Source organism: Cydia strobilella, chromosome 9 (genome assembly GCF_947568885.1).
Source record: "Cydia strobilella chromosome 9, ilCydStro3.1, whole genome shotgun sequence".
In the NCBI taxonomy this organism is placed as follows: domain Eukaryota; kingdom Metazoa; phylum Arthropoda; class Insecta; order Lepidoptera; family Tortricidae; genus Cydia; species Cydia strobilella.
In genome coordinates this window covers 645,270-657,222 of record NC_086049.1, presented here as the reverse complement: position 1 = coordinate 657,222, position 11,953 = coordinate 645,270, and the positions used below count along the sequence as shown (strand labels likewise).

Below are 11,953 nucleotides of genomic sequence, written 5' to 3'. Positions count from 1 at the left end.
TACTTAAACGTCGATATTTTGTATGTGAAGGCATTTAAAAATATTAAATAATTTCACGGTTTAGACTCACTTGTTTTAGTCACTCGCGCGACATGTTTCGGAGAGCCTAGGTCTCCTTCCTCAAGCACTAATAGTGCGAGCAGCGTTCACGACAACCGTGTATTGTGTATGTCGCGCGAGTGACTATTATTATTATTTATTGTTGGGGTGTTGTGGGCCTGTGAGTGTCACGTCGACCAAGCAGTGATCTATTGTGACGGCCCTTTAAAGTTCGTTACTAATGCCCGTTGAGTCCAGAAAATTCCAGATTCTTTGGGCCGTAATGTTCTGTACCTCATAGGGTTGCAGTATGTGCCGCCCTAAGTGGATACTTCTTTTTGACATTAGTGGTCCACAGGAACAGAGAATGTGCATTGCAGTCTCCTCTGATTCCTGGCAGAACCTGCATGTCGCATCCTGTTTCTTCCCAATTCGGAACATGTGTTTGTTCAACTTACAGTGTCCAGTCAATATTCTAGTCACTGCGCAGGTTTTATATCTTTTGAGCCTTAGAAGCTCCTTAGCAGTTTTGCCGTTGAACCCTTTGATTAGAGCTTTCGAGTGTTCTTGTCCTTTGACGAACTTCCACCAATCGATTGCTCTCGTTTTTTCTGTTGCTGAGCAGAGAGTATGCATCCCGTTTTGTGATTCCACAGAACGGTTCTGGGCCGACCAGGGGTGTGTCTGCGCCCTTTCTAGCAAGTTCGTCCGCTTCTTCGTTTCCGTTAATGTCGGAGTGCCCTGGTACCCATCTAAGTATGACTTTGTTGGAGTTAGCCAGTGCATTTAGGTTTGTTTTACAGTTCTGGACTAGATTTATATTGACCGGGATATAGACCGTGATTACCTTTTGTATTATTTGTGAGCTCCCGATATTTCGACGCAGTTACATGCATCATGTTCACGGGTGACTGAAGATAGCGGGTGGGTGTCAAAGTTGTGTAGACAGCGCTCTGTCTACCCTCATTCTTGCGCGTCGGCTGCGTTCACTTTCAACGTTACCAACGGTCGCATTCACACTTGACGGTCAATATAAATCTAGTGAAACTAACCGTGAATCATTCAAAACTCTAGTTCTGGACTAGTTTTGAGTTTGACTCGAGGGAATCTAGTGCCAGCAGAGCAGCCTGGCTGTCTGAGTTGATGTAGATATGATGGTGTCTTAGGTTTCTATCCAGGTTAAGCTCCGCACATTTGTTGATGGCGAAGACTTCTGCCTGGAAGATTGATGCCTGTGTGCCCATGCTGACGCTAGCTCTGAGCTTAGGCCTCTCACCATAGATCCCACATCCTACATCATTGCCTTTCTTGGAACCATCCGTGTACCAAATATGGCTTCCCTCTTCGACGTACATTTGGTCGTTGGTCCATTTGTCTCTAGGAGGGATTTCTACTGTGTACAGTTTGGTAAAATGACATTCGGTGTGCGTGTCATCAGTGGGCATGCTAAGGGTTCTATTTGCAAAAACCCAGGCCTTTAGTTTGGTTAGCAGCCTGGCTGTCTGAGTTGATGTAGATATGATGGTGTCTTAGGTTTCTATCCAGGTTAAGCTCCGCACATTTGTTGATGGCGAAGACTTCTGCCTGGAAGATTGATGCCTGTGTGCCCATGCTGACGCTAGCTCTGAGCTTAGGCCTCTCACCATAGATCCCACATCCTACATCATTGCCTTTCTTGGAACCATCCGTGTACCAAATATGGCTTCCCTCTTCGACGTACATTTGGTCGTTGGTCCATTTGTCTCTAGGAGGGATTTCTACTGTGTACAGTTTGGTAAAATGACATTCGGTGTGCGTGTCATCAGTGGGCATGCTAAGGGTTCTATTTGCAAAAACCCAGGCCTTTAGTTTGGTTAGCAGCCTGGCTGTCTGAGTTGATGTAGATATGATGGTGTCTTAGGTTTCTATCCAGGTTAAGCTCCGCACATTTGTTGATGGCGAAGACTTCTGCCTGGAAGATTGATGCCTGTGTGCCCATGCTGACGCTAGCTCTGAGCTTAGGTCTCTCACCATAGATCCCACATCCTACATCATTGCCTTTCTTGGAACCATCCGTGTACCAAATATGGCTTCCCTCTTCGACGTACATTTGGTCGTTGGTCCATTTGTCTCTAGGAGGGATTTCTACTGTGTACAGTTTGGTAAAATGACATTCGGTGTGCGTGTCATCAGTGGGCATGCTAAGGGTTCTATTTGCAAAAACCCAGGCCTTTAGTTTGGTTAGTGCTTGAGAGCGCCATTTTGTCCTGTTTAGCGTGCATATTCTGTAGACGCACTGCTTGGCCTCCTTTTGCACGTGCAGGTGGAGTGGTGTAATGTCCAGCAGTGCGTCTAGGGCCGCTCCCGGTGTCGAGGAGAAGGCGCCTGTTGCGGTTAAACAAGCCGTGCGTTGCAGGCTGTTTAGAGTATCTATCGCCGTCTTTTGGCTGGTTTTGTTACACCAGACTGCGGAGGCATAGGTGATAATGGGCCTCACTACCGCTGTGTACAACCACATAGCAATTTGGGGTCTTATGCCCCATCTTGCTCCTGCCATTCGACAGCATGACCACATGGCCATTTTTGCTTTTTGTATAATATTTCTCAAGTGAGGGTTCCAAGTTAACTTTTGGTCGAAAGTGACCCCTAGATACTTGACCTCTTCTGAGAACGGTATTATTTGTCCATTAAGTCTTGGTTGTGTAAGCTTTTCCAGCTTTCGTTTCATTGTGAATTACAGTCTTGCTCGGATTAATGGACAAGTCATTTTCTCTACACCATTTGAATATAGTGTTTAGAGCTCCTTGCATTAGGTTGGAAATCGTGTGGAGGCAAGGGCCTTTGACAATGACTACCAGCCGGGCTATGATGCTCGACTGTATAAATGATATAGCTGTATAAATGATGATAAAACTGACATTTTATCCAGTTTTGACGTCTTATCCACTTTTGACAACGATAGCCGGTAAATGATATACTGCATAACATGATCGTTGGATAATATGTCATTTGTCTAAATTTCCACCTTAAAATTTGATGATAAGTGGATAAGTTAAATGATATATATGACACTTATCCAAATTTATACATTTTTATACACTTTTGTCCACTTTGACAGCAATAGCCGGTAAATGGCTACGATTGTTGGATAATTAGACATATAGTCGATTTTTGACGGCTAGCCTTTGATTAATTTATCGTAGTGCTCACTGGGCACGATAAGTGGAAACACATGGACTTGAATACTAGAAGGGGATTTGAAATGAAATGAAATGAAAAGTATTTATTTGTCAGAAGTACATTGATGTGATCTTAAGTTAGAATTAATGCAAGTTCCATCATATTCTACCGTGAAGTTTGGTTTAAGGTCTTTTTGTGAGGATAGTACATCTTTCGTTTGTTCTGCTAAGATTAGCGAAAAAGACTTGTGGAATATAAATTGTGAAATATACCAGTTTTTGGAGTTAAATATCTAGACTTATGTATCATTTGAACCATGGGTTCAAAAAAAAATAATCGTGAATGTAGAGCTGTAGAAAGACATTCAATGAAAAGTCGTTTTTGACTTATCGCTAAAACTTCCCTTCTTAGTAAAAAGACGTACCTATGTACAAAGCGTTGCGAAGGTATGCACCTACTCCCTTTTGCCTGTTATGTTATGTTGTTACGTACTAATAGGCTCCATTCAAGGCAGCCTATTGTGACGGACGGGTAACTACGGAGAACTACAATGAGCATGGCCCGACATGCTCTATGCCTTTTTTTCAGATATTCAGCACTTATGGTCACGGAATTAATTTAGACCAATCGGACTTATTTTATTGTCTATGTCACCTATTTTGTGTGTTTTTTACTAGCCTATACATATATAAGAGTGTTCCACTGGTCGGCAAAGGCCTTCCCTCTCACCGCTATTTAGTCCTATCCAAATTGTCCAATGCACACTCCCACTTCTTTTCTAAATAAGTATCCTGCCATCTCTATTTTGGTCTTCCTCTGCTCCGAGGTCCATCCTGTGGGATCCAGTATGTGGCTAGTTCGTTAATTCGGCCAACGTGCCCTGGCCAGCCCCATTTAGCCCACTTATAGCTTTGCGACCTTCATGCCCACATCCACAATACCGGTTTTGGATCGCAGTGCGGTGTTTATATGTAATATGCTCGGTTGGTCGGTTCTACGAACATCCAGCATGCTGCGTTCCATTGCTCTCTGACAAACCTTGAGTCTGGACTTTTCAGTTTCAGTTTAAGACAAAGTTTATGAATAGATAGGATAGACATTCCGACCAGTTTATTTGACAAAGAATATCTGAATTTATACCAAATTGACCTGAATATCTATTCAGGTGCTGAATTTCTTAAAAAACAAACGCACGTGTTGTCATCATGGTTTATGAGATACAGCCTGGTGACAGACAGACGGACAGTAGATTCTTAGTAATAGAGTCCCGTTTTTACACTTTGGGTACGGAAACCTAAAAAGTAACCACGGAACCATATACATTGGACACACGTAGGGAACTTTTGAAATGTTTACATTTCCCATTCGTAAAGAGTGTCCTAACAGCAAAATCCAACTATCTATATCTTTTTCGCTCATTACTTTTCATATGTATGTGGTGGTCGAAAATTGTGGGTTCACCCTCGGCTTGTGCTTTAGGTATGAATTTCGGTTAGGGTCCGTTTCATACAGACAAGTGGTTAATAAGGATATTCGCTGACTTTGAATATGTTTGACGAGGATGTATTTTCAAAATGGCATAAAATCGTCAAATGAAGGAGTTTAATAATAAATAATACTTCGTTTTAAAGAACATATTTACTTAAATAAAATAAAATTAGGCGGTATCGTGAGTATTTTTTGAGAAAAGTTATCTTAAAAAAGAAAAAAACGTTAAATGCTAAAAAATTTGCATCTTTGGTGACAGATTGCGCAAAAACTATAAGTGATAGCACTGTGGTGTGTATAAGAGATTAATAGCAAATTTATTAAGGATCACTTCGTTCCTACACACTTTTTCTGTATCTTGAACGGTTTCCTTAAAAATTGAGAAAAACCGGGTTACGGGCCCGGGCCCGGTGGGGGGGTGACGCAGAGGGGGGAGGGATGGGCAGGGTAGATGAAAAATAACTTCGGTCCATAACGTACATATTCCAATTTAAAAAAGTCTTCCATTAATTATGCCGTAATTTTAGCTAATTTCCCTTACCTAATGATTGACGCGACAGTATCTCGCCGCGAGATAGACTACCCGTCTTTCTGTATGAATTAAAGGGGGTCGGGTATTTTATGTCGTGACGAGATACTCTCGCGCCAAACATGTGCTAGCCCGGCTGTAATTAGTTTATGTAGCTTCAGATACCATAGTAAAAAAAATACAGCGAATATAAGTTTTTTATAGAAAACTTGTTTTTGCTCTATTTCGTTTACGTTTACGAGAGCTATATAAACTAATTACAGACCTAGATATACCTCATGTTATCGTATATGCAAGGTTTCATTAAAATCCAACACGTAGTTTTAAAATGAGAACGAAACTCCGCTTGTATGGGAAGGTGAAATTCGGCCGAGCTTGCCCGGGACTCTTAAATGAAGATTACTGTTTACATGGCGGAACAAAAAGTATCATTCATAAGATAAACATATAGGATAGCTTTTACCCCTAAAAGCATCTGCTAATAGGATCAGAGTCACATGGAAAAGCTAGTTACTAAATAAAATACCTAATTCATGCATGTTTGAGAAAGATAGACGCATTTAAAATGGCATGGCGGTAAGAAATCCTGCTTCTTCTGATACAGGCGTTCGTAGGGCTCTGTAGGAAAAAGATAGGAGGGCTAACCATTCGTTCAATCCATTAATTGTAATGCAATTATCAATGATACTACATCAGTTACTAGCGGCGATACTCCTCGCCCCATTTGGAATGTGGGGAAAACTCGCACTGACCCTTAATGAAACAACTTGGTCTAGGCTACAGCTATGTGTTTGTGAAGCTGGAGCTGGTGGTGTGATATTAAAGCGAATAGAGGCCTCGCCGGCGGGTTGCGGAGGCATAAGGTGGGGAACATCTTTGTGTTTACGAGTAATATGCGACTTAAGACCTCGGGATGTGAACACTCGCGACGAGTCAAGACAGTAAGGGGCACGACGACTCAGACAGAGAACTCATTGCATCTAACACCATAAAATAGTAACATAGTAAATGAGAAACTTATATCAAATAACAAACACAAACCACAGTATATAATTATGTCTAACTAAACAATTCACAATTAACGTCTGGCACGATACTGCAGAGTCGATACTCTCTCGATGTGTGGTGCACGGTGCACCGTCGCGACTAGCGGCGGCAGCGGGGACTTGGTCGGAGCCGGAGCGCTAGGCCTCAGACAGGGCGTCGAAACGAAAGGGGCCTTACGGCAGGCGAAAGCCGGCACTCCAATGGGTAGGCCTAGTTTTTTACAGGCGCCTTCGGGGACATCGGTAAACAATGAATTCGATAGGGTCGTAATCGTAACACAATTTCAAACCGTAGCACAAAATTCTTACATTGCATATTTCCATTTTAAAAGAACCTTTTTACATATATATATTATATGATTAAAGTAGAATTGTACTACTGCTGTAATGCGACATGCTAAAGACGGTTAAATTTGAGGCGACGGTATAAAAGTTTTACTTTAATAAACGCCTTAAATAAACTCAATTAGAGTTTATTTTTCAAAAGCTTACACCATGGATAATTTTTAACTATCAATATCACATGTACATAGATAAGTGATAGGATGTCATTTAGCCAAATATTCATTAAAATACACTTTAAGTAAACTTGTATAGAATTGATTTTTCAAAAGCTCAAACCATGGATAATTTATAACTGTCTATGTCATTTGTACATGGATAAGTGGTAGAATGTGATTTAACAATCTATTCTTTAAAATACACCTTAAGTCATCGAGCTTAAAATTGATTTTTCAAAACCTCATCGCTATCATTTGTCACTTATACGTTATCCTCGCGACTTTATACCGAATTAAATCACTTATCAGATATGCCGTCTTTTCACTTATACAATGATAAATGAAATGGTGACAAAGCATCATAGCCCGGCAGGTCGTCGGCATATCCCTGTGTGTCATAGTCATGGCCTGACATAATTGCAAGAAGTTGGTCCACTGCTAGGGTCCATAATAGTGGGGATAGAACGCCTCCTTGTGGACACCCTTTTGTGGTATAAAATTCATGCTCTATGGTATTGAGGGTCAGAGTGGCTACTCTGTTCGAGAGCATGCTATGTACCCATCTGGTGGTGGTTTCGTCTACTCCCTTTGAATTCATACCATTGAGTATGGTCTCTGTGGGCGTATTGTCGAAAGCACCCTCGACATCAAGGAACGCACATAGAGCGGTTTGCTTTTCCTCTAGGGTTTTCTGCACCTTGTCAACCAGGTCGAGTAGGGCAGTCTCCGTAGATTTCCCCTTTTGGTAAGCATGTTGGTTTACACTTAGTGGTCTATCCACCAGGTATTTCGCTCTAATGTGTTGATCAATGATTCTTTCCATCGTTTTGAGTAGGAACGATGTTAGACTAATAGGTCTGAAGGATTTAGGTTGTGAATAGTCCTTTTTCCCTGCTTTTGGTATGAAGCGTACCTTGACCCTAGTCCATTCATCTGGTATAATTCCCCATGCAAAACTTGCTCGGAATATTCTGGCCAGATGCGGGAGGAGGAGTTCCTGTCCTTGCTGTAAAAGCGCCGGAAATACTCCATCTTCTCCTGCCGATTTAAATGGTTTAAATTTATCCAATGCCCATCTAATTTTGTTTGGTCTGAAAATGTTAGTTGCCAAATTCCAGTCGATATTGCTTGCCCTGTGGTTTCGAGAATTCCTTTGGGCGCAAAGTTGTGTGTTACTGGTTGAGTACGAACCGGGGAAGTGGGTGCTTCTGAGCAAGTCCAGAGTTTCCTCTTCTGTGTTCGAAAATGTGCCATCTGGTCTTTTAAGAAGACCGAGATAGTTGGTTGGTGTCTTGGAGAGTATTTTGTGAATTCTCGCTCCTTTATGAGTTTGGGCAATCTCTTCACAGAACTTCCTCCATGACCTTCTTTTTGCTTTCCTGATTTGTTTATTATATTCAGTTAGCGCTCTACCATACCTTTCCCATTCATTCGGTGTGGTCGAGTGATTGAATATGCGACGTGTGGACCTACGGAGATTTTCTAGCCTTTTGTTCCACCACGTCGTTGTGTTAGTAGTTTTTGACTCTTTCAGTGGGCAGCTTTGTTCGTAGGCCCTACGTATGCCTTCAGATATTAAATTAACTGCCAAGTTGAGAGAATCTGGGGTTTTGACATATTTTGGGACATCCTTTAGACGGTATTCGAGGTCGGCCTTGTAGGCTTCCCAAGACGTTTCTTTTGGATTTCTACGCGTAAGTGGTTCCCTATCTAGAGAGCCTTTTACCCTGAACAAAATATGTCTATGGTCCGACATTGAATTTTCGCTGCTGACACGCCAGTCGGCTAGGCAGCTCGCCGCCTTTTCAGTAGCGAAGGTTATATCTAATATCTAATACTTCTTGCCTAGCTCTAGTTACGAAGGTGGGCGTATTGCCCTTATTCAACAAGTGCAGGCAATTAGTAAAGATAAATTGGGATAGTAACTCACCCCTTTTGTTGATTCCAGTGCTCCCCCAGATGGTGTGGTGGGCGTTGGCGTCACATCCCACAATAAGTTCTGCCTTTTGTGCCTGAGCGTACTCTAGCACTTTAGTCAGTTCTTCTGTGGGATCTTGCTTCTCTCCGGGCAGGTAGGCGGAGCAGACTATTACCTTGCGTGCTCCTCTCCCTTTGAGATCGACGTAGGCAGCTACTTGGTCTTCACTGCATAGTTCTGTAACAGGCAAGAAGTTAATATTTTTGTGAAATACGATGCAGGCTGTCGGTTTGGCACCTTTTTCGTAGATCAGTACCTTTCCTGCCCTGTTCAGTCCTGGTGCCATGGACTTGGTGTTGATCCATGGTTCTTGAATGAGAGCGATGTCCAGGCCATTTTCGCCAAAAAGCTTTTCAACGACCGCTGTGGCCGCTATGGCGTGGTGGAGATTGGCCTGAAGGAACATCACCCCCCTACCCCCGAATGCGTCGTGTTTATTTGCCACCGCGGTGGGCACTGGTGCGCCCTTGGTAGCCTCCTCTGTCCCCTTTACCCCTTGGGCGGTTGTTGCCCCTATGGCCTCCCCGGTTGGCGAGAAACCGCTGCGCGCCCGATGATCCTGGTTTGGGATTGGGTGTCGAAGGAGCCGCCCGTTTTGGACCTGAAGGCACCTTTCGGGCAGGCGTTTGGGATAAGGTGTTGGGTGGGTTAGGGTTTGCATCCTGCGGTGGTGGGTCTAGGGAAGGTTGAGTTTCGGTCTGTTGGGTTTTTGGTTGGCCCTTTAGCCGAAACTGGACCTCCCGGAAACCTAAGTTTGCCTTTAGGCCCTTTTTTTGTAGATTCTCCACCGACATGTCGTCCAGAGATAGGGTTACCATAGCCCCACTCTTCTCGACTTTGGTGTGGAGAATCTTCCAGTGCTCTGTGTACAGCCCCTGGTTCTGTGCATAGAGCAGAGATAGCGACTGCTTTACCTTGGAGTCGTCTATCTCTGGGATGAACACCATCCCTATATTAGGCTTGGGAAGCTCATTTTCAGGGATAACCCCGAGATTGGCTTCCGGCCATGGTTTTAGGGATGGTGTTATTAGTTCAAGCCAGGCTGTTGACCTTTGGTCACTACAGGTGATGAGTAACCAGCCTGGCTTGTATGAGTAACCCTTGAACTTTGGTCCCTCGTCCATCTCCAGGGTCGCAATCTTTTGCAAGATGGTATTGCAGAGGGACTCCAGTTGCGCGACACTCATCGGCTTGGAGTCCTTGATTCCGACTCGGACTTGGCTGAGGACCTCGTTGTAGGGTTGTGAGGGTTGGGGTTGGGTTGGGGGAGTCACAGTCACCCTTGGGTTCTTGCACATGTTACCCTGTGGTGATTTTTCCTCCGAGCGCGGCCGTTTGGCCGATTTTGGCTCGGGCCTGGAATGTGTGGACCCGAACTTGTACCCCATTTTTTTAAGCTCCGCGAAACCCTTTGCGGACAGTTGTAGCGCCTCCTCATGCGCAACTCCTAGTCCTCTAAGAGCTTTATAGCGGCCCTTCGCTGAGCCCGTCAGTTTCTTGACGGACTTGCGTGTCTCAGGGTTGGGAGCCTCCGTTAGGTTGCTTGGGCGATGGGTATCGCTCCTTTCAACCGTGTCGGCGCTCTCCACTCCCTCCATGGCTTGCTCCGATGTTTGGGCAGAGTTTTCCGCGCCTACCATCAGGGGCATTAGTTCCTGGCATAGGTCTTCCAGGGTACCTTCAGATTTTTTATTGTTATTCTCCATACAAATCCCACGAGAAGCTAGGGAAAAAAGTGTCGGTTGCCAGCAGAGCCCCGCTTGCTGGAACAAGGCAAAATACACCTCGAGGTTGCCCGGTATCGAGGGTCATCGCGAGTGACTAAAACAAGTGTCTAAACCGTGAAATTATTTAATGTTAGTATGTTTCACAACAGTTTACATTCTATTTAAAAGTATGTTTGAATATGCATATAAAATTTCAGTAACTTGGCTACATTTAGTATGAAGATGATAAGATAAACTTGGATAAACTAAATACCACCATACAGACAAAAAAAATACAAATAGTTTGGATCTGCTGAATGTTAAACCATTGAGCGTTCTAGGACTAAATTAAATTAGTCAGTGTATTTTTTGGAAGGATTTAGACAATTTTTAAAAGCCACGCAATATTACCGTTTAAAATTTTTAGTTTAATATTTTTACTGCATATTTATTTTTAACTTATCTAGATGATGAGGCATGTTATTTCAAACCAACATCGAAAATTGAATCAAGGCTGATGAAAATAATAATTTACTTTATGTTTTAGCTTTAAGGAGTTTGCTTAGATTATTTGCAAGTTCTATTGATGACGAGTTTAAGTCCCTGCACAGTGCACACCCACGCACGGCCGTCGTGAACGCTGCTCGCACTGTTAGTGCTTGAGAAAGGAGACCTAGGCTCTCCGAAACATGTCGCGCGAGTGACTAAAACAAGTGTCTAAACCGTAAAATTAGTTTAAGCGGATCCCATGCCCCAATAACCTTCGATCTGAATCAAATATGTAGACTTCGTATATGTAAGATCTTTCACAGCAATCGAGAAAAGTGTTTTATAGACGATAAAAAAAAATCATATATAAATAAGTATTCATTCCATAAAAATGGAGATAAAAGATTGAAGAATAATAGCCGTTTGTGTTATAATTCTATATGTAGTGCAAAAGTCGGAGATATGATTCAAAACTTGTCAAAATCTATGAAAACCTCGAGAAGCCCCGTAATATTAGTTTAAAGTCCCTGTAAGTAACACAATTTGATTGTGACAGATACTTTAGAAGGCAAATCACTTAGATACTTTTGGAGCGTTATTTCATCCGCTACTTGCCAAATAAATTATTTATCTATCTATTTATCTACTTGATCATGGAGACTGTATAAAGGAGCCAAATCTCTATGTATGAAAAGTGTCCATCAAAAAACAGTAATTAGGCGGCGCCACCATACACCGAAATACTACCAAAAACAACCTACGTAATTTGGTCGGGTTATTTGTTGCCTTATTGCCTAACTAGCGCCACCGGAGAGATTAGGAACTATTATTTAAAGCTTAACGCGGTCACTTTTACAACAATTCTGCCATAAGAGATTGCGATCCTATATACTTGATACTGCCTATACCTACAATACCTACATAGTAAGGTACATAAGTGCAAGCATATCAGCAATAAACATAACTATCACTCCTGAGAGGAACCTACCTATTATGTAATTTTACGACATAAGTGCTAG

At 42.7% G+C, this 11,953-nt stretch overlaps 1 protein-coding gene across 1 annotated transcript; it reads right to left on the bottom strand.

Annotated features, from left to right (window-relative positions):
- Positions 1 to 8,214: 8,214 nt before the first annotated feature.
- On the bottom strand, positions 8,215 to 9,129 carry LOC134744015 (uncharacterized). Its single transcript, XM_063677648.1, has 2 exons — positions 8,996 to 9,129; positions 8,215 to 8,916 (listed from the first exon to the last, which is right to left on the bottom strand). Exons 1-2 carry the CDS (start codon positions 9,042 to 9,044, stop codon positions 8,567 to 8,569), a joined length of 399 nt encoding a protein of 132 aa, XP_063533718.1. The 5' UTR covers positions 9,045 to 9,129; the 3' UTR covers positions 8,215 to 8,566.
- Positions 9,130 to 11,953: the final 2,824 nt, after the last annotated feature.